This window comes from Tursiops truncatus, chromosome 13 (assembly GCF_011762595.2).
Source record: "Tursiops truncatus isolate mTurTru1 chromosome 13, mTurTru1.mat.Y, whole genome shotgun sequence".
Classification (NCBI taxonomy): domain Eukaryota; kingdom Metazoa; phylum Chordata; class Mammalia; order Artiodactyla; family Delphinidae; genus Tursiops; species Tursiops truncatus.
In genome coordinates this window covers 12,294,631-12,318,271 of record NC_047046.1, presented here as the reverse complement: position 1 = coordinate 12,318,271, position 23,641 = coordinate 12,294,631, and the positions used below count along the sequence as shown (strand labels likewise).

The following is a 23,641-nucleotide window of genomic DNA, read 5'->3' as shown; positions in this document are numbered from 1 at the left end:
TGAACTTCACATGAGGTGAGAAACACCAGTTTAGGGCTCATTGGTAACAGATTCTCTGAGTCTGCCAAGGTTCAGGGAAGGCTTCCAGAGAATAAAACTCATGGGATGGGGGTGGGGGAAGCAAGCTTGAACCTGTGTCCTAGGAACAGAGCAAGGAACAGAACGTGTCCATTCCCCTTCCCCTACTCATAAGCAGCCAGAGCTGGAAGCTCTGTACCTGAAAGAGAATGTGTTGTGTTTCAAGATCAAGTATGAGGTGGCTGCAGGCTGGTTTATCCAGCGACATAATTCAACCAAACATATAGACAAATGCATCAACAGGTAAGGGAACCACACGCTGTCTGCTGAGGTTGTCCTGAGGAAATTCTGCCACCCCCACTCTGCCTACAGGTTAATCAGATCCTCTGTGTGTATGTGTGTATTTGTGAAAGTTCTACAAAACTCATCACCTGAGGTTCTTAATATTTCCACAGACATTATTTTCTTGTATAATCATACCCATTTCGGAGATGGAAAATCAGAGGTACAGTACGTGGGAACGGTGAGTCAGTGATAAAACCAAGAATCAAGTTCACAACTGCAGTATAAATTTCTCCTGATGCCTTGAAAACAATTTTGAAAGCATGGGCGGGGGGAGCAGGGAGGTAAGAGAGAGGGGAGAGAGAAAGATAAAAAGGAAAACAAGTCTTCACAGATGCGGGTTTTCAGTGTTGAGAGATGCTGTTTGTATACAATCAAGATTTAAATTGAAATCATAGTCAAGTAAAAGCACATCGAATCACGTGGCTACGTTTTTTTTCTCCAGCTTTCTTTATTAACTGCATCCATTGTCTGGTTCGACTTAGAAAGAAGTCTTTTCATTCCTTGTTGGGGCTTTTTTCTTTCCCAAGAAAGAAATCGTGGTACGTTCCGGTGACTAAGCTCGCCTCCCAGGTCATTGGGAAAAAGATATGGGGATTAGGATAACCTTCTGGGGAGGTTTCTGGAGCCTGTGAGGTCTGTAGAGGGACAAAAGATCACGTTCACTGTTGTATTTCTGAGCCAAGCACAATGCCCGATCCATGGTAGGTGTTCAGGAAATTATTTGTCAAACGAAAGAAGATGGAGTGAACGTGAATCTTCAGTCACTCCTACCCTACATATTCGCCAAAACAGACCCCAGGGCTTCCAGGGCTTCGCACATTTTTTCCATTCTTTGTTGTCCTGGCGATTGTCTCCTCACCCTTTTAAGGCAATGGATCTTAACCTTTTGTGGGTCATGAACTCTTCTGAGAATCTGATGAGAGCAGTGGAGCCTCTTCTCAAAAAATGCACAGACTCAGACACACGGATTTGCAGATCCTGTCCAGCTGTGAGCAAGTACCCTGGACCTCACCCACAGTCTCAGCCAAACAATCCCAACCCTCCTCTCCTTCTTCCCCACAAAGTTACTTGCTCCTTCTCTGGGTTCCCACAGCACTTTCTTTTTAGTTCGAAACAACAATAGTTTATTTTGGGACTTCCCTGATGGCACAGTGGTTAAGAATCCGCCTGCCAATGCAGGGGACACGGCTTCGAGCCCTGGTCTGGGAAGATCCCACATGCTGCGGAGCAACTAAGCCCGTGGGCCACAACTACTGAGCCTGCGCTCTAGAGCCCGCGAGCCACAACTACTGAAGCCTGTGCGCCCTAGAGCCTGCACGCCGCAACTACTGAGCCCATGCACCGCAACTACTGAAGCCCACGTGCCTAGAGTCTGTGCTCTGCAACAAGAGAAGCCACTGCATGAGAAGCCCGCTCACTGCAACGAAGATTAGCCCCTGCTGGCCGCAACTAGAGAAAGCCCACGTGCAGCAACGAAGACCCAGTGCAGCCAAAAAAACCCCACAATAGTTTATTTTGCTCATACATCTGTCATTTGGGCAGGGCTCAGAGGTATCCTCCACTCTGTTAGCTGGGGTGGCTTGAGACTGCAGCTGGAATCATCCAAAGACTCTCTCACCTACCTGTACCTGGAGGTTGATGCTGGAAAGGCCTAGACAGCCAGGAGCAGTAGCCAGGGGCTTGGGGCAGCTCTGCCTGTCCCTCTCTCTCTACTCAGTCTCTCTGGAACGTCCAGAGCACTTTATACCTACTTCTTTTACAATTTAACACACAATACTGTAGTGATTATTTATGCCTGTTGATGGTGGTAATTTACTTAGTCTGCTTCACCAACAACAGCACTGTACGTCCACCGGGGACGACAACCACAACATGTTCGTCTCTATTTCCCCAGGGCCCTAATGGGTACCTTGCATATGGTAAGCATTTAATATACACTAGTTGGATTACATATGTAGGTATGTGCTTATCTTATTATTATGCTCCACTGCATTTCAGAAATAGGATTAGAAGGTAGCCTATTTACATACATCAATACAACATAATAAAAAATTTTAAACAAGGAAATGGGGACTCATTGAAAAGGTAGGAAAATATGTTGAAATAAAGGATAAGATCGGTACCCAAAATATATACCACAGATTTCTATACCATTATTGGCAGTGACCCAGAAATCTGGTTTGAGCATCCTGGCAGTATGGGCAAAGAGGGAAACAAAACTGATGGTGTTGGATATAAGCAAACTCATTGCTTAGGAAAGCACAGCTTCTACTAGTAAACTTGCAACCACCTGGCATTAAAAATGATAGCAAGTTTATGCTCAATGCAGGTTAAGGGAAGTTCAATACAAGCCAACCTATAAGTGGCCAAAACAAAGGAATAAAAGGCTGCAATCCTCTGAGAGTCTGGTTTTATCCATGGAAAAATGTAAGGCTATCTAGTCCAGCTTTTCCTAAAGGACATATGATGGAATACCAGTCCTGGAGAAGCTCTGCCCACAAAGGGTTCTGCAGTCAAGGAAAGGTGGGAAACCCCCCATGGCTTCCTCTTGGAACCTCACAGCGAACACTAGCTTTTTAAAGGCTCTGAGAAGTCCTGCAGTAAAGAAATCCAGCACTTCCCAAGCTCCTTTGCCCCCTGTTGTGCAAGAACCTAGGGACAGTCTCCAAACGGGACTTAGGTCCATTGATCCTACTTGTAAAGAGTTTTTCTTTCTCATAAGAACAGGTAAGATGAACAGACTGCCATTCTTAAGCAAGGTATGCCAATATGTCTTTCCTCTGTCCCTTCTTAAAGGGACCTAGGAAGGAAACAAAGTAGTATGTTCAAATCTCTTCCTTAAAGCACCTTTATTTAAACTCCTCTTTGCTCTTTTTTTCTAGGCATGACTTCAAATAAATAAATGATTTTTGGAAAAGAAATTGGTCACTCAAATTCCAAATAAGGCAGAAGAAAGGTGTGATGGACCGTCACTAAGAGTCCACAATTTCTGCCCCTGAGAAACTAAAAAGGGGTCAGCATACCCCTTTTCCTTGCTGGTCACCTCTGTAGATGTCAGATAAGACCCCTCAGTTACCCATAACCATAGCCATGTCCTTGGCTACCCATAACTGAGCGCTAAATGAGCAGTACTTACCCAGACCAGTCAGAAAACAAGAGTCGCACCTTTGGCTGATGGCGGGGAGCAGCAAGGGCAATAACTGTCTGTTTGTTTTGGCATCGCCTATGAAAAGAAATTAACGGTGTGTGTTACCCTTTGTCCAGTTTCTGTCTCTTGGTACACTAGCATTTCCATCTCAAAAGAATCCAAGTGTGAGCTAGTTCGAAAAGGGAAAGCGTGCCCGATTTTGGCAGGCCATGGAACAATCTCAGAGTCCTTTCTTCACAAAGCGCTTGTTAATATCCTACTTAATATGCTACGGAACACACGGTAGAAAACGAATGAAATGAATGGAGGGACTGCAGAGCCTTTAATATCGATTCTCAAACTCGGTTCCATGGAGCACCAGTGGTTCCCCCAGTGTCTCAGAGGCTGCTGGAAGAGAGGGGAAGAGGCCTCTCTCAGGCAGAGATCTGAGCCCCCAGACCCAATTCAACCACATCAGTTTCTCTTTTTTCAACCCAAGGACGTATTTGGAAAAAAAAGGGGGGGGGGGTCGGTTACTTAAATTAGAAAATGTTTGAGAAGCACTGCTTAAATAAAGCTCCACATATATTATTTCTCAGAGCTGAGATTCTGATAAGAATTGAAAAGTTAACGGTTTTAGTTATATTCTTAGCAAGAACCCAGTGGGCAGAAATTTAATTATTTTTAATCAAAAGCAGAGCCATGGCAAAACATATGATAAACAGAAAATATGTGCAGCCGTATAATTAATAAAGAGCTAATATGCTTAGGTTATAAAATGATCCTACAAATTAATAAGGAAAAGACCAATAACCCGGTAGAAACACGGGCCAAGGCTACAGAAATTCACAGAAGCAGAAATGCAAATATTCAATAAACATATGAAAAGATGCTCAGGCTCACTTGTCAGGGAAATGCAAATGAGAACAATGAGCTACTATTTTTTACCCATCAGATTGGCAAAAATGGAAAATATGTGTAACATCCAGAGCTGGCGAGGGTGTAAGGAATCTAGTTCTCTCAAACACCATTGGGGGAGGACTGCAAATTATTATAAAGTGGTGGAAAATCAACTGTTGGTATTTTTGAAAATCTAAACTGTAGCCCGGCGCTCCCACTTCTGGGAATATATCCACCAGAAATGAAAATGCCATTGTATAAAGACATAAATATATGAAGAAGTATATTACAGCATAATTTGTAATAGTTTAAAAAAAAAAACCAAAAAACCTGGAAGCAATCTGAATGTACATTAAGAGGAAAATGGTTGAAAAAAATCAGGATGTATTTACATTAAGGAACACAGTACAGATATCAAAAATTATAAAATAAAATTGTATACACTGACTGGGAGATACGCCTGCGACACCTTGTTAAATAGAATAAAAGCGAATGTGATCCTATTTTTATTTAAAAAAAAAAAAGACCAAAAAAAGTCACACCCAGTAAGCGGGTTTCTATATGTTTTTATAAATAAAGAAAACAGTAGGGAAACATTTATACCTAATTGCTAACACTGATTGCACCGGGAGCTGGATTGGAGAGGAGTGGTGAGACTATTAATTTTATTTTAGATACTTTATTATTTGAAATGTTACAAAAGATATGTATTACTTTTGTAATTCAAATAACCAGAATTTTTAAAAACAGAATTAGGACAGGAAATTCAAAGCAAATCAAATTACTTTGACAATCACTGGAAGGCAGAGTGGAGCTGGCCATCTGGTATGGGGTCTTAAAGCACTAAACCCAAGGAGATATACAGCTAGTTGAAGGCACCCCAACTATGCAAGGGAGTAGACTGAAGGAGAGCCTTTTAATAGGGCTGACATTTTCCTTGAAAAACAGTCCTGACTCTTCTCTAATATAAGCAGAAGGACTGAATGAGACCCCAAAGTGATAGGCTATAGAAAAGGAGTCAGCAAATTTTTTTCTGTAAAAGACCAAATAGTACGTATGTTAGGGTTTGTGGCCCATTTGGTCTCTGTCACAACTACTCAACTCTGTCATTGTAGCACATCAACAGCCATAGACAGTATGTAAATGAAATGGGCATGGCTGTGTCTCAATAAAACTTTATTTATAGGGACTTCCCTGGTGGTCCGGTGGGTAAGACTCCACACTCCCAATGCAGGGGGCCTGGGTTCGATCCCTGGTCATGGAACTAGATCCCGCACGCATGCCACAGCTAAGAGTCTGCATGCCAAAACTAAGAGTCCGCATGCCACAATTAAGAAGTCTGCACGCCGCAACTAAAGATCCCGCATGCCACATATAAGACCCAGCACAACCACAATAAATAAATATTTTTTAAAAAACCTTTATTTATAAAACAGGTAATGGGTGGATTTAACCCAGGGGCTACAGTTTGCTGACCTCTGCTACAGAACAAGGACATAATTTTTATTTTTATTTTTTTTCGTTACGCGGGCGTCTCACTGTTGTGGCCTCTCCCGCTGCGGAGCACAGGCTCCAGACGCACAGGCTCAGCGGCCATGGCTCACGGGCCCAGCCGCTCCGCAGCATGTGGGATCCTCCCGGACCAGGGCATGAACCCGTGTCCCCTACATCGGCAGGTGGCCTCTCAACCACTGCGCCACCAGGGAAGCCCCTATATAATTATTTTTTAAAAGCAAACTATTTCATTTAAGTATACTTCAAGATATACTTAAAGTGATGAAAGAGAAAAACCTACAACCCAGATTACTCTACCCAGCAAGGATCTCATTCAGATTTGACGGAGAAATCAAAAGCTTTTCAAACAAGCAAAAGCTAAGAGAATTCAGCACCACCAAACCAGCTTTACAACAAATGCTAAAGAAACTTCTCTAGGCGGGAAGCACAAGAGAAGAAAACTACCCACAAAAACAAACCCCAAACAATTAAGAAAATGGTAATAGGAACATACATATTGATAATAACCTTGAATGTAAATGGACTAAATGCCCCAATCAAAAGACACAGACTGGCTGAATGGCTACAAAAACAAGACCCATATATATGCTGTCTACAAGAGACCCACTTCAGACCTAGGGACACATACAGACTGAAAGTGAAGGAATGGAAAAAGATATTCCATGCAAATGGAAATCAAAAGAAATCTGGAGTAGCAATACCCGTATCAGATAAAATGGACTTTAAAATAAAGACTGTTACAAGAGATAAGGAAGGACACTACATAACAGTCAAGAGATCAATCCAAGAAGAAGATATAACGATTATGAATCTTTATGCACCCAACATAGGAGCACCTCAATACATAAGGCAAATGCTAACAACCATGAAAAGGGAAATCGACAGTAACACAATAATAGTAGGGGATTTTAACACTCCACTTACACCAATGGACAGATCATCAAAACAGAAAATAAATAAGGAAACATAAGCTTTTTTTTTTTTTTAAAGAAGACGTTGGGGGTAGGAGTTTATTAATTAATTTATTTATTTTTGCTGTGTTGGGTCTTCGTTTCTGTGCGAGGGCTTTCTCTAGTTGTGGCAAGCGGGGGCCACTCTTCATCGCGGTGCGCGGGCCTCTCACTATCGTGGCCTCTCTTGTTGCGGAGCACAGGCTCCAGACGCGCAGGCTCAGTAGTTGTGGCTCATGGGCCTAGTTGCTCTGCGGCATGTGGGATCCTCCCAGACCAGGGCTCGAACCTGTGTCCCCTGCATTAGCAGGCAGATTCTCAACCACTGCGCCACCAGGGAAGCCCAGGAAACACAAGCTTTAAATGACACAATAGACCAGATAGATTTAAATGATATTTATAGAACATTCCACCCAAAAGTGGCAGAATACACTTTCCTGTCAAGTGCACATGGAACATCCTCCAGGATAGATCACATTTTGCTTGGGTCACAAATCAAGCCTGGGAAAATTTAAGAAAATTGAAATCATATCAAGCATCTTTTCTGACCAAAATACTATGAGACTGGAAATCAATTATAGGGAAAAAACTGTAAAAACCGCAAATACATAGAGGCTAAACAGTGCACTACTAAATAACCAAGAGATCACTGAAGAAATCAAAGAAGAAATAAAAAAATACATAGAGACAAATGACAACAAAAACACCATGACCCAAAACCAATGGGACGCAGCAAAAGCAGTTCTAAGAGGGAAACTTATGGCAATTCAATCTCACCTCAAGAAACAAGAAAAATCTCAAATAAATAATTTAACCCTACACCTAAAGCTACTAGAGAAAGAAGAACAAAGAAAACCCAAAGTCAGCAGAAGGAAAGAATTCATAAAGATCAGAGCAGAAATAAATGAAATAGAAACAAAGAAAACAATAGCAAAGGTCAATAAAGCTAAAAGCTGGTTCTTTGAGAAGTTAAAAAAAATTGATAAACCCTTAACCAGACTCATCAAGAAAAAAAGGGAGAGGACACAAATTGATAAAATTAGAAATGAAAAAGGAGAAATCACAACTGACACTGCAGAAATACAAAGGATTGTAAGAGACTACTACAAACAACTATATGCCAATAAAATGGACAACCACGAAGAAATGGACAAATTCTTGGAAAGGTATTATTTTCCAAAACTGAATCAGGAAGAATTAGAAAATATAAACAGACCTATCACAAATAATGAAATTGAAACTGTAATCAAAAATCTTCCAACAAACAAAAGTCCAGGACCAGATGGCTTCACAGGCGAATTCTATCAAACATTTAGAGAAGAGCTAACACTGATCCTTCTCAAACTCTTCCAAAAAATTGCAGAGGGAGGAACACTCCCAAATTCATTCTAGAAAGCCACCATCACCCTGATACCAAAACCAGAAAAAGATATCACAAAAAAAGAAAATTATAGACCAGTATCACTGATGAACATAGATGCAAAAATCCTGAACAAAATACTAGCAAACAGAATCCAACGACATATTAAAAGGATCATACACCATGATCAAGTGGGATTTATCCCAGGGATGCAAAGATTCTTCAGTATACGCAAATCAACCAGTGTGATACACCACATTAACAAATTAAGGAATAAAAACCATATGATCGTCTCAATAGATGCAGAAAAAGCTTCTGACAAAATTCAACACCCATTTATGATAAAAACTCTCCAGAAAATGGGCATAGGGGGAATCTACCTCAACATAATAAAGGCCATATATGACAAACCCACAGCAAACATCATACTCAATGGTGAAAAACTGAAACCATTTGCTCTAAAATCAGGAACAAGACAAGGATGCCCACTCTCGCTACTCTTATTTGACATAGTTTTGGAAGTCCTAGCCATGGCAATCAGAGAAGAAAAAGAAATACAAATTGGAAAAGAAGAAGTAAAACTGTCACTGTCTGCAGGTGACATGATACTATACACAGAAAATCCTAAAGATGCCACCAAAAAACTACTAGAACTAATCAATGAATTTGGTAATGTTGCAGGATACAAAAGTAATGCACAGAAATCTCTGGCAGTCCTATATACTAACAACGAAAAATCAGAAAGAGAAAATAAGGAAACAATCCCATTTACCATTGCAACAAAAATAATAAGTAGGAATAAACCTACCTAAGGAGGCGAAAGACTTGTACTCAGAAAACTATAAAACAGTGATGAAAGAAATCAAAGATGATATAAACAGATGGAGAAATATACCATGTTCTTGGATTGGAAGAATCAATATTGTGAAAATGACTAAACTACCCAAAGCAATTTACAGATTCAGTACAATCCCTATCAAACTACCAATGGCATCTTCCACAGAATTAGAACAAAACATTTTACAATTCATATGGAAACACAAAAGACCCCAAATAGCCAAAGCAATGTTGAGAAAGAAAAACGGAGCTGGAGGAATCAGCTTCCCTGACTTCAAACTATACTACAAAGCTACAGTAATCAAGGGGCTTTCCTGGTGGTGCAGTAGTTAAGAATCTGCCTGCCAATGCAGGGGACACGGGTTCAAACCCTGGTCTCAGAAGATCCCACATGTTGTGGAACAATTAAGCCCGTGCACCACAACTACTGAGCCTGCGCTCTAGAGCCTGCGATCCACAACTACTGAGCCCTCGTGCCACAACTACTGAAGCCCGCATGCCTAGAGCCTGTGCTCTGCAACAAGAGAAGCCACAACAATGAGAAGCCAGCACACCGCAACGAAGAGTAGCCCCCACTCACCGCAACTAGATAAAGCCCGCGCACAGCAACGAGGACCCAACACAGCCATAAATAAATAAATAAATTTATTTAAAAAAAGCTTTTGCACAGCAAAGGAAACCATAAACGAGACAACACTCAGAATGGGAGAAAATATTTGCAAATGAAACAACAGGCAAAGGATTAATCTCCAAAATATACAAACAGCTCATGGAGCTCAATATCAAAAAAACAAACAATTCAATTAAAAAATGGTGGAAGACCTAAATAGACATTTCACCAAAGAAGACATACAGATGTCCAAGAAGCACGTGAAAAGATGCTCAACACCACTAATTATTAGAGAAATGCAAATCAAAACTACAATGAGGTATCACCTCACACTGGTCAGAATGGCCATTATCAAAAAATCCAGAAACAATAAATGCTGGAAAGGGTGTGGTGAAAAGGGAACCCTCCTGCACTGTTGGTGGGAATGTAAATTGATACAGCCACTATGGAGAACAGTATGGAGGTTCCTTAAAAATCTAAAAATAGAACTACTAACATGACCCAGCCATCCCACTACTGGGCATATACCCTGAGAAAACCATAATTCAAAAAGAGACATGTACCCCAATGTTCGCTGCAGCACTATTTACAATAGCCAGGACATGGAACCAACCTAAATGTCAATCAACAGATGAATGGATAAAGAAGATGTGGCACATATATACAATGGAATATTACTCAGCCATAAAAAGGAATGAAACTGAGTTATTTGTAGTGAGGTGGATGGACCTAGAGTGTCATACAGAGTGAAGTAAGTCAGAAAGAGAAAAACAAATACCGTATACTAACATATATATATGGAATTAAAAAAATATATAGTACTGATGAACCTAGTGGCAAGGCAGGAATAACGATGTAGACATAGAGAATGGACTTGAGGACACAGTGGGGTGAGGGGGAAGCTGGGGCAAAGTGAGAGTAGCACTGACATATATACACTACCAAATGTAAAACAGATAGCTAGTGGGAAGCAGCAGCATAGCACAGGGAGATCAGCTCAGTGCTTTGCAATGACCTAGAGAGGTGGGTTAGGGAGGATGGGAGGGAGGCTCAAGAGGGAGGGGATATGGGGGATATACGTATGCATATGGCTGATTCACTTTGTTGTAAAACAGAAACTAACACAGTATTGTGAAGCAATTATACTCCAATAAAGATCTATTAAAAAAAAAAAGCAAACTATTTCATTGAAGTATACGTAATATACATATGATAAAAGTACACCAATCTGATGAATTTTTACAAAGTGAACACATCTTTCTAACTACCACCCAGGTTAAGATGTAGAACATTACCAACACCCCAAAAGTGTTCCTTGTGCTCCTCCCAGTTATCCCCACCCCCCACCACCAAAGATAGCCACTAATTTTACTTCTGTCCTTATCATTTGTTTTGCTTGGTTGTAAACTTTAGGTAAATTGAATCATACAGCACGTTCTTTCACTCAGTGATATGTGAGAGAGATCCCTCCATGCTATTGTGTGGGTTTGTCCAATTTCATTGCTATACAGTATTCTGTACACAGTGTTGCAATTATCATATTGTAAGAATATGTCACACTGTATATATCTGTTCTGCTATTGATGATACTTGGGTTGTTTGGGGCTTGGGTCCAGTTTGGGGCTTGCTATAGACTGAATGTTTGTGTCCCTCAAAAATTCTTATGTTGAAACCTAATCCCCATTGTGATGGTATTAAGGGGTGGGGTTTGGGGGAGGTAATTAGGTCATAAGGGTAGAGCCCTCATGAATGGAATTACTGCCCTTATAAAACAGACCTAGAGTGATCTCTGTCCCTTCCACCATGTGAGGACACAGTGAGAAGATGGCCATCTATGAACCAGGAAGTGGACCCTCACTGGACACTAACTTGGCTGAAACTTTGATCTTGGACTTCCCAGCCTCCAGAACTGTGAGAAATAAATGTCTGTTTTTTATAAGACACTCAGTCTATGATATTCTGTTATAGCCGCCTGAATGGACTAAGACAGGGCTAATACAAATAATGCCACTGTGAATATTCTTAGCCACGTCTCTTGGTGCACACATTTACTTATTGCTATTGAGCATATTCCTAGAGTACATGTGCTACAACTGGTTTTTGTAAATACTGAATAAGTAACTTCCCAAAGTGGGTGTCCTAATCTGCCCTCCTATCTTAAGTATATGAGTGTTCCAGCAGCTCCCAGCATTGCCAACACTTGGTATTGACAGATTTCTTTCTTTGTAATTTTAGCCATTCTGGTATGTGTATGTGTAAAATTCATATACAGTAAAGTTAAAAAATGTTAGGTGTCCAGCTAAAAGCTTTTACTCATATAAAAATGCTTTGCGGTTTGAATCATATTCCCTTAATTACTAATGATGTTGACTCTTTGACAGGTTTATTGGCCCTTTGGATTCCTCTTTTATGAAAATCATATTCATATGTTTTGCTCATTTTAAAAAAATGGATTGTTTTTCTTTTCCTTATTGATTTACGGGAGTTCTTGAATACTCTGAATATGAGTCCTCCGTTGATATCTTTATTCCAACTATCTTCTCCCACTCTGTGGTTTGCATTTTCATTGTCTTAATGGAGTCCTTTGATGAACAGAAGTTCTTAATTTTTTTTTTTTTTTTTTGGGTGGGTACGTGGGCCTCTCACTGTTGTGGCCTCTCCCGTTGCGGAGCACAGGCTCCGGACGCGCAGGCTCAGCGGCTCACGGGCCCAGCCGCTCCGCGGCATGTGGGATCTTCCCAGACCGGGGCACGAACCCGTGTCCCCTGCATCGGCAGGTGGACTCTCAACCACTGCGCCACCAGGGAAGCCCCAGAAGTTCTTAATTTTAATGAAGAACTGATCAATTGTTTTTTCTGGTTAGTTGTGTGTGTGCCCTGTTTCAGAAATATTTGTTAAAGGAAAACTGTTTCTATACTTACAACACTTCTGAACCAAATGTGTTGGATTTTTTTCCCCCCAAACCAACCAATTTTCCAATTTTGGGACACAAACTAGGTGTCCTATAATTTAATTCAATTCTGACACCAACTACACGCATTTAGCATCAAACTCCACAGGTTAAGGGCTGAGTCCCACAAGACTATCCCCAGTCAGACGCCTGTCACAAGTAATGGTTGCCCCAGGTACCCATAATTCTGTCTGACTTGGCTAGAAAGTCAGGAGTTCCCACTCCCCACATTTGATAATTTGCTGGAACAGCTCACAAAATTCAGGGAAACATTTACTTATAAAGGATATAGATGAGCAACCAGATGAAGAGGTACATAGGGTGAGATCTAGAAGGGTCACAATCACAGAGGCTTCTATCCCCATGGAGTAGGGATGCTCCACTCCCTGAAATATGATGTGTTCATCCACTCAGAAGCTCTCCAGAACCCACAGTTTAGGGATTTTTATGGAGGCTTCATCATATAGGCATGATTGGCTTTAAACTCAGCCTCCAGCTCCTCCCCTCTCCCCAGAGGATGTACAGTGGGTTTGAAAGTTCCAAGCCTCTAATCATGGCTTGATCTTTTTGATGACCAGGCCCCATCCTGAAGCTATCCAGGAGACCATGAAGAGTTGCTTCATTAGAACAAAAGAACCTACTATCACTCAGGAAATTCCAAGGGATTTAGGAGCTGTGTGTCAGGAAACAGACACAGAGTGCAATACATATGTCTTATTATGTCACATTTGCCCATCCTGAAGTCATGAAGACATTCTCCTACGTTATCTCCTAGAAATGTTCTTGTTGTCTTGTCCTTGCACATCTGAGTCTACAACCATCCTAATAATCTCAACCAGGAATGTTTAGGAGTAAACATTACCCACTGCAATATTTTCAGTCCCTTGTGTTCTTCCAGAATTTTGCCATTTGCCGTCAAGAGGTAGAGTCTCTTTTTCCTTCTTTTCAACCTGGGCTGGCCCCTCTGACCGCCTCAACCAACAGAAGGCAGCAGAAGTGACAGCATGACTTCCAAGGATAGGTCACAGAAAGTGATATGGTTTCCACCTGGTTCTCTCTGTCTCAGGACATCTGCTTTGGGTGCCTTGGCCACCATGTAAGATATCCAGCTGCCCTAAAGCCACCATGCTGGAGAGACCACATTGAGATGTAATATATACACAAGGAGCCCAGCTGTTCCAGCCCCCAGCTGTACAACAAGTCTTCCCAATCCAGATGCCAGACATGAGCATGAAAACTTCGAGGTGACCCCTGCCCTAGCCATAGGAGATACCCTGAGCTAGAACTGCCCAGCCAAGGGACCCATCTTTCCAGGCTCTAGCTTAGCACTAGTTTTACTGGGAGAACTAACCTGTGGACCGGAGTAGGCTGGTTTCCACCCCTGCTGTTTATTTCAGGGGTGTGTTTTCAAACCCTAAAGACAAAGGAAGCTTTGACTTTCCTTTTTCAAACCTCATTTCAATCTACTTAGTGTCTATGCAAATGGAAGAGCCCATTCATGAAAGGAGAAAGACTCCTGGAGATCAAACAGATGGGAAAGATGAGATAAGACATCCCCCTTGGATACTCTTGAAGGGTAGTGAAGTCTTGGTGTTCATCCAGAGAGATTAGCTGGGGATCACTTCACGAGCTTTGTTCAGAGAGATAAGACCTAAAGCAGGGCTGGCGGAACCCCTACCCCATCCAAAACTGGAATATGGCCGATTTCACAAAGAGATCTCCTTGCTCCAGAGTCCCTGTCACTCAGCTTCTGTTTCCAGCCATCTAGCAGCTCACGTTAAAGAAAAAGCTCCTTCCAACTAGTACCCAGGGATTAACCAGGCCTCTGGGATCCAGCCCAAAGGAAACGGCCGGTTCTACTTCCTGGAGGTTTAAGTGGAGCAGGCAAATCAGCGTGATTGATTAATTAGCAGAACTGCATTTTTCACTTTTTAAACACATGTCTGATTTGCTAATAATGGCAATAACACCTACCTCTATGCACAATCATATTACTTGTTTATTCCCCACCCCCCACCCCACCATACAAGTTACAGGAGATCAGAGAGCTGGGTCATCTGCTTCTCGCCACAGCCCCTGCACCCAGCCCAGTGGGCTCCAAGACTACTTCCTGAATGAATGGGTGAATGAACGAGTGAATGATAAGTGATAATAGCAACCCTTCAGGGGCACCTGCTCCAGGCAGGCACTGTCCATTATTTCATGTCCTCCTTCAGCTTCCCTTGAGGGAGGGGTGGTTGTTTTGGTTTTATAGAGGTTAGGAAATTTGCCCAAAATCTCAGACTCACTAAGGGGTGGAATCCAATTTCGAACCCAGCCCCTCTGACTCACACGCCATCCTCTTTAATACTAAGCACAATCTTGGCCACAGAGGGGCCTGGGAAAGACCGCCCACCCTTTTTCTCTTTCTCGGGATAAGAGTGTTTTCACAAGGGCCTTGGAGACCAGAGTCTAAAACTCTAACCTGCTCTGCTGAGCCCAGATCCAGCCCCACAGCCCCGCCTGGAGCCTCTGGCTTAGGTCAGGGTTCCTGTCCCACTCCTGTGGCCTGGGAACTCAGGGGAAAGGGCAATTAAATTAACGGGGTCACGGAAAGAGGAGGAGGGTGAGAAGCTGGTGGCCAAATCCAGAAAGGGCAGATTTCAATTTGCATAATAATTTTGTTAGCAACAATAGGCATCCAGGACATCTATTTAAAGGCTGTAATGTTAATTTAATGGGAAAAAAACTAATACAATTCCCCCAGAATTTTTCAATTAAATTAATGTGATGGGCTTTAATGGGTAGCTTAAGTAGAGAGCGCGAATAGGAGAAATATTGCATAAATTATACATACATTTATATATATGCTACCCATATATATAATCTCTCTGCTCTGAGGTTTTGACATATGAGAGGCCCTGTGTTTAAATCTGGTAACGAGTTATAACTCTATTGCAAGTACAGTGACCCTTTTTTCATCCAAAGAAGGGGAGGGCTCCTCCCTGTGGGGTTTCTGCAAACCCCTTCCCTTCAACAACACACCAGGAGACTCGGGTCTTAAAGAAACAGAGGACTCAACAAACGATAGGCCACGGTAACACATACGTGCACAAAAAGTCAACGATATGAGAAATCTAGCAATGCAAAATCCTCTTCCTCGATCCCTGCTCCCTAAAGACATCCAATGGGACAGTAAATAAAATGGACTAGGTTTCAAGGACCACTTTACTTTCTCAAGCATGAGTTCATTCACACATCTCATTCAGTGAGTGTTTACTGAATAGCCACTAAAAGCTGGACACTGTTGTAGGCGCTTCCAGGAATGTTATAGTGAACAATCAGATGTGACCCCTGACTCACAAAAAAATCCAGGATGTGTTCAGGTAAGCTCTTCATGCTTCCATTTTGTCACTTGTAAAATAAAGAGGATGACTGCAGAAGCCACGGGTTGGTGTCCAAGATGGTCCCCAATAATCTCACCACCTGGTTTTCACACCTTTGTGTGGGACTCTCCTGCAATGAATAGTGGAACCAGTAGGATATTGCAGAAATGGAGTGAGACAGCTAAGCCAAGGTCAAAGACATTGCAGCCTCCTCTTTCTTCTCTCTCTCTCTCCCTCTCTCAGCTCATTTGCTCTGAGGGAAGCCAGCCACCATGTTGTGAGGATGCTCAAGCAGCCCTAGGGGGACGTCAATGTGGAGAGGAACTGAGGCCTCCTGCCATTGGCCAGCATCATCTTGCCAACAGCCATGTGAGTGAGTCACTTGGAGCAGATCCTCCAGCCTCAGCCAAGCCTTCAGATGAGACTGCAGCCCCAGCTCCCACCCACTCTCTCTTGAGAGAGCAGGAGTCAGAACCACCTCGCTAACCATCTTCAGATTTCTGACCCACAGAAACTGTATGCGATGATAAATGTTTATTGTTGCTTTAAGCTTCTAAGTGTCAGAATAATCTGTAATGCACCAATAAATAGCCAATACAATATTCTCCCTTTTCAGCTGGCCTTGGGTGAAATCATGATGGAGGCAAAGTTGGTCCTCTTTTCAGGGTCTGCACCTGCTTCCCATTCACGTTTGTGCATCGTGTGCCCTTTCCTAAGGCCACACTCTCTGCTCCTTTGCTTAAGCTCTAAGCTGATGCACAGGCTCAAACCCTGACTGACCATTCTCAGAGGTATTGTCATTTTAATTAAAGTCTTTCAAAAATCAAAAAGGGGGCTTCCCTGGTGGCGCAGTGGTTGAGAGTCCGCCTGCCGATGCAGGGGACACGGGTTCGTGCCCTGGTCCGGGAAGATCCCACATGCCGCGGAGCGGCTGGGCCCGTGAGCCATGGCCGCTGAGCCTGCGCGTCCAGAGCCTGTGCTCCGCAACGGGAGAGGCCACAGCAGAGAGAGGCCAGCGTACCGCAAAAAAAAAAAAAAAAAAAAAATCCAAAAGGATTTCAGACCCTAAGAAACGAAGGTCTCCAGGTGAAATCTCAGGAAACCAAGGAGCTGTTAGGTGATGGGAGCTCTTAGGGATCCTCACATCACTTCTCCCAGGGTCCCATGCTTTTTACTCAATTTCAGCAGCCAAAACAGAAAGGGCACACAAGTGCTTAACACTGACTCATTTCCAGTTTTTAGCATCAATCTTTGTTTCCGTGGGCAACTTGTCTCCCTCACAGGCTATGATGCTTCATGAACTGCTGATACAAAAGATAAATAGCTAAGTGAGGTTTCCATTGACTCAACTCCAAAATGGACCAGCAGTGAGCACCACTGAAGTCCTGGCCACACCAGTCCACAGAGGTGGCTGTGAACTTGCAGGGAGCCCCAGATTGAGTCTTGGCTCGTGCATGAACACGAGTGAGTCCACGCATCTCTCTGAGCCCATTTTCTCTTTCGTAAAGTGGGGATATTAATAGCTGTCTCACGCGGGTAGGAGGGAGCCTGGCACGTAGGAGGAGCTGAATGCACACTGCTCCTGTACAGCACCCCGTGGACAGCGTGGCAGGGGCAGCAGGAAAGAGCCTTTCCGCTCAGCATCCAGCCAACTACTTTACTGAACCTCACAAGAGCTGACACCGAAGTGAGACGGGGGGTCTGCTGTGCTTGATGGTGAGCACTCTCTGACTGCAAGCTGGACTCCAGAGGGCTGCCCAGCTACCAACAGCTCTGCTGCCCGCCACTGCAGGTGGTCCCTCTGGGCTGTTTCCCAAGAGGGTTTCCCTCTGAGACTGACTGCTGAGTTGGCCCCTTTCCCGGGAGGCATGAGGGCAAGAGCAAGGGGAGTAGGGAAGCCAGAGCTCCACAGGGCAGAGTGCTATGCTCTCCCTGTTGGGATCGACTCCATCTGAAGCGGAGGCAGGCTGAGTCTCCATCGGGCAGCACATTTAGGGAAGTCACGGCAGGGCTGTCTCCAGAGCATCAGATCCAGGATGCCCGGGCCCTTCTCCTGGCTTGTACAAGCGAGGGTAAGACAGCTGCCACTCTACGGAGCTGGAAGGATGTGATTTGAGGATTACCCTAGCCATCTCCACTACCGTATGGATAAAGTCTGTCTACAGGAAGAGAGAGGGGTGCACACAGCTCCTACTTCTTAACCGTTTCCTTCTCTTTTAGAGCAGGCAGCTGGGTCCTTGTCCTCTGCAGCACGGTTCATTACTGTCCGTGATGATCAACAGTAGAATCAGGATGAAATTCACTAGGCAAATGAGCACTAACACCTTGTCTTGTAAATGAAAGTGACCAGGTTGTGTTACAGAAATCAGACAGGTAGCCAGACAATGAAAGAATCAGTGAGTTTTCCGCCCTTGATAGGAGTTGCTCTTTGCAGTAGAGGCTGTGACAGAGTGATGATCATGATAGCACCTGTCAACTCTCCTCTCCATCCATGCATCGACTTGTTCACCTATCCATTCATCCATTCATGCATCCACCCATGCATCAATGCATCAGTCAATTGATCCAGCCAGCCAGCCAGCCAGCCACCCATCTATTCATCTATCCACCACCTATTCACGTGTCTATCCATCCATTTATCCATGTGTCCATCCACCTATGCATGCATCCACCCATCCTCACATCCATCCATCCATCCATCCATCCACAGAACCATACAATCATTCACTAATTCATTCAGCAAAATTTTATGGAGTACCTAGGACATCCGTAGACCTATGAGAGATTCCCAATTCAATGCGCATTTACTGAGAGCCTACTCTGCCTGCTGTACTACAGACTGATGTGCAAAGGGGAATAAACCAGGGGCCTTCAAGGAGTTTACAGTCTGGTTATGGGTGGGGGATAGAAAAGTAAACATCCATTAGAGTGAAAAGAGTCAAGAGAAACACAGAGGAGACCAAAGAACCCATGGTTCAAATTGGCCCGCAGCAGTGGGAATGGGGCTGCCCAGAGCCTTTTAGTCTCCACCCAGTCACCACTGTAAGTAACTGTGCATTTGCTGAAGAGTCAGCAAAGGGGCAGCACTGTGTTTCACCTGACTAACACCTTTGAGGAGAATGAGTACGGTCCCATTCTCAGACATCGTGGTTCAGGTGGAGCTGACCCCACTCACCTGCTCCAGGTCTGGCCAAGCAGAGAACCAAATACTCTTGGTTATAGGAATAGGTTCTGGGGTGTGGGCAGCAAGCCCTCCTAGGGACCTTGGTGGGAGCCTGGGGAAAGGGAAGACTCTCCTTTCAGCGCTGGTGAGTCTGGAGCTGCCAGAACCATGCTTCCCACCACAGAGCAAGTGTGTCTGAAAATGATGCCAACACAAGAGAAGAAGGACCGAGAGGAGGAGAGAGGGAGGACGAGGACAGCGTTGTTTGGCCTCCTGGATCCAGCTGTGTCTCCTCTGATACATGAGCCAATAAATTCTTCTTATGGCTTCAACAGTCTTCAACCACTTCAACCACTTCAAACAGTGGTTTCTATCACATACAACCTAGAGTCCCAGAGAACACACTTGGGAACATTCAGAAGTAAGACCCGTGTCCATAGGAGTAGGAACTGCTCCATCAGGTAGCTTTGCTTGCATGTTGGGAGATAAAACAGTGGAATGGTAGGTGGGTGGATGAGTTGATGAATTGATGAATGCTGTCTTGATCACCAGTTAGTCGCAGCCTCATATATAAAGAGCAGCTCCTATCGAGGACAGACAGGGTTCACTGACTCTCTTCTCCAGGAGAGTGGTGACCTAGATTTTCGTTTTAGCCCTGCCCCTAATCTGCTGTGTGATCTTGAGCTAGTGACTGTCCCTCTCTGGGCCTCAGATGCCTCAACTGCAAAGTGACGGAACTATATGAGACCCACATTACTTGAAACATAATCAGAAGAACAGTAGTCTTTTGAAATGAAATGGAAAAACTATTTACATATGTGTATGCTTAGGAACTGTGATGAGTTAAATTGTGTCCCCACCCCACCCCCCAGCCAAAGAAACACTGAAGTCTTAACCGCAGACTTTCAGAGCGTTCCCTTATTTGGAAATAGAGTAATTGTAATTAGCTAAAATAAAGTCACAGTGGAGTAGGGGAGGCCCCTAGTCCAGTATGACTGGTGTCCTTATAAGATGACAGCCATGTGAAGACAGACACACAGAAAGAAGGCCTTATGGTGATGAAGGCAGAGATCACAGGGACGTAGCTACAGGCCAAGGAATGCCAAAGACTGCCGGAGACTGCCGGAAGCTACAAAGAAGCAGGGAAGGGTCCGTCCCTAGAGACTTCATGGCTCTTCTGCCATCCTGATTTCAAACTCCTAGCCTCCAGAACTGTAAGACAACAAACTTCTGTTGTTTTAAGCCCCCCAGTACGTGGTGCTTTGTTATGGCCGCCCTAGGGCCCTGCTAAAGGAGTCAGGACATCTGCTAATTCTGTACGGCGCACCCCCTCAGAGACCACCAGTCATACTCTTGCATTAAAAGCTCTAAGAAGGGGCTTCCCTAGTGGCACAGTGGTTGGGAATCCACCTGCCAGTGCAGGGGACACAGGTTCGAGCCCTCGTCCGGGAAGATCCCACATGCTGCTGAGCAACTAAGCCCGTGCGCCACAACTACTGAGCCTGCGCTCTAGAGCCCGCAAGCCACAGCTGAGTCCATGCGCCACAACTACTGAAGCCCACGTGCCTGGAGCCTGTGCTCCACAACAGGAGAAGCCACCGCAATGAGAAGCCCGCTCACCACAACGAAGAGTAGCCCCCACTCGCCGCAACTACAGAAAGCCGGCGCGCAGCAACGAAGACCCAACGCAGCCAAAAATAAATAAATAAAAATTTAAAAAGAAAAAAAATAGCTCTAAGAAGTCCTCCAGAAAAGACTCACTTAAACGCATCTAAGCCAGCATTTCCACGACCTCTTTGATTACTGCTAAGATTTGATGATCTCTAAGATCAGTTCCAACTGTGACTTTGAGGGATTGCTCTTAAAGTTAATCATCTCAAAAGGAGAAGACATGGGTAGGAAGGGGTCAGACAGGGAATGTGGATAGGTCGAGTCAAACTATCATCCTTTTTATATTTTAATTTTTTTAAGAATCCACGTATGTGGTTTAAAAATATTCAAACAGTAAAAAAAAAAAAAAAAAAAAAAAAGCTGTACAATGAAAATAAATCTCTCTTCCACACCTCTCCCCCAGGCCGTCACAAGACACGGCTCCCCATTCTCTTATTTACGCATCCGGAGATAATTCTATGATATATAAGCACATATATAGATATGTTCCTTGTTTTGCACAAATGGTAGTCTACTATATTGATTGTTTTCCACAGTGCTTTTTTTTTAACTTAACATATCCTACAGATTTCTGCATCAGCAGATACAGAGCAGGGTTTCTCAGTCGTGGCACCACTGGTACTGTGGGCTGCGTAACTCTTCACTGTGGGGTCTGTGCCATGCATTGTGGGACGTGTAGCAGCATCCCTGGCCTCCACCCCCTACATACCAGTAGTGCTGCCCCTCCCCCTTCAGTTGTGCCAACCAAAAATGTCTCCAGACTTGGACAAATGTCCTTCAGGGGGTAAAGCTGACCAGAGTGAGAACTACTGATATAAATCTACCTCATTCTTCCAATTGCCATCCAGTCTTCTGCTGCATAATTTACCCACCCAATCCCTTTCTGGAGGCCACTTAGGTTGTTTCTGGTCTTTGGTTAGTATAAACAACATCATAATGAATATTCTTGCACATGTGTCTTTGGCCCAAAAACACAAGTTTAACTGTTGGCTAAATCTGTAAGACGTCTTGTTCACCACTCAGTAAATATTGGTTAAGTAAACATATGAATAGAAGGAGAAGAATGGGAACTGCGAGCTTCCAATTCCCATCTTTTCCCCTAAGTGGGGTAAATGCTGCCTATGGTTGGAGGAAATGAGGCCAAGGCAGAGAGAGAAACAAGCACCAAGAGATGGAGTTCTCATCTAAGCCCCTTGATCCAGTCATGCCTGAAGCCAGAGCCTCCTGGATTTGCCCATTCTGTGAGTTAATGTATTTTCTTTATGGCTTAAGCCTGTTTGAGCTGGGGTTTTGTAACCTATAACTAAAAGACTCCTGGGTGTCAACAGAAGCAACAGGAGTACCTCCAAGAAGCCTGTCCTGACCCAACCCTCTTCTCTGGGCTCCTACAGACCCTGTGCTGTGTGCACTCAGTCAAGTACTTCCTCTGTGAGAGTCACTGTCCCCTCATGGGTCTCCTCACCCCTCTGTCCACAGCCCTTGCCCAGACCGGATACTCAGAAGGCTCTGTTGGATGAATGAGTGTGAGTACCATATGACTTGCAGCCTCAACACCTCCGCTAAGTGAGGGCTCAATAAATCCATGCAAGGAGGCTTCTGGCAGCAGAAGAATCCTCTTAACTCGATTCTGGAAGCTCTGCCAATGGAGCAAAACAATACCCACTCCAGGGCACGAGGCTGTGCAGGGAGGAAGGGGTACCTAGGGGTGAGGGGCTGCCTTCCAGGAATCTTCGCTGTCCCGAGCCACTCACTGGACGTCACTGGGCAAATGGCCCCTGAGGTCTCTGACTGCGCTTAAACTTTCCACTCACTTCCAGAACAGGTTTGGCTTCACTGGAAACCATCCTGCTTCGGCAAATCATGCCCCACCTGCTGCAAACAAAGTACACCATTTATGTCATCAACGTTTATAAAGTGCTCTGAGTGTCTTGGACAAGAGCCTCCACACAAGCACAAAGCTTTACAGGCCAGCAGAAAGGACTAGAATCTCCTTCAACAGCTTCCAATCTGTAAAGTGGCCCAAACCCATGCCAGTTCACGCAAGAGGATCCCGAAAGATCGAAAGACTAAGGAGGGAGGAAAGCAACAAGCATGTGTGCTAAGTGCTAGATGCGTTCACACACATTCCATATTGTAAAATGAGCACCTACTGTGTGCAACGCACTGGTCTAAGCGTTGGTCTAGGTGTTCAGCAGTGAACAAAAGCATTCATTCTAGTGGGGGTGGGGCAGGCAAAGAAAGAAAGGAGTCATTTCAACTACAAATAAATGTTATAAAGAAAAGAGAGGGCTTCCCTGGTGGTGCAGTGGTTGAGAGTCTGCCTGCTGATGCAGGGGACACGGGTTCGTGTCCTGGTCCGGGAAGATCCCACATGCCGTGGAGCGGCTGGGCCCATGAGCCATGGCTGCTGAGCCAGCGCGTCCAGAGCCTGTGCTCCGCAACGGGAGAGGCCACAGCAGTGAGAGGACCGCATACCACAAAAAAAAAAAAAAAAAAAAAAAAAAAGAGAACAGGGACTTTCCTGGAGGTCCAGTGGTTAAGACGCCTTGCTTCCACTGCAGGGGTCATGGGTTCGATCCCTGGTCAGGGAACTAAGATTGCACAAGCCGTGTGGCATGGCCAAAAAAAAAAAAGAGAGAGAGAGAGAACAGTGAGGATGGTATAAAGAAGGTCTCTGGAGAGGTGCTCCTTGAGGCTGGGAAATCACTTCTGTCACCTGCTCGATCCCCACAAGCACTGGACATCACTGTCCCCATTTTATGAAAGAGGAGGCTGCAGGTAAGACAGCACAGCGACCTGCCACAGTCACACAGACAGTCAGAGCATGCTG

The 23,641-nt window shown here is 44.2% G+C and overlaps 1 protein-coding gene across 17 annotated transcripts in view; it reads right to left on the bottom strand.

Moving 5' to 3' along the window:
* SPRING1 (SREBF pathway regulator in golgi 1) overlaps positions 1–23,641 on the bottom strand; it is a 321,466-nt gene that overhangs the window by 192,587 nt on the left and 105,238 nt on the right. For 4 of the 17 annotated variants that reach the window (XR_012325188.1, XM_073790124.1, XM_033836934.2 and 1 more), the window contains one exon: positions 3,500–3,586. The exons of 7 other annotated variants lie outside the window; for them this stretch is intronic. Coding sequence is in view for 8 of the 10 variants with exons in the window: in XM_073790124.1 (XP_073646225.1) it covers positions 3,509–3,586 (78 nt within the window). In the remaining 2 variants the exon portion in view is untranslated. Of the gene's footprint in view, positions 1–821; positions 999–3,499; positions 3,587–23,641 lie in introns of those variants that run through there. 6 more of the 17 variants (XM_073790113.1, XM_073790127.1, XM_073790128.1 and 3 more) reach the window with 4 other exon arrangements.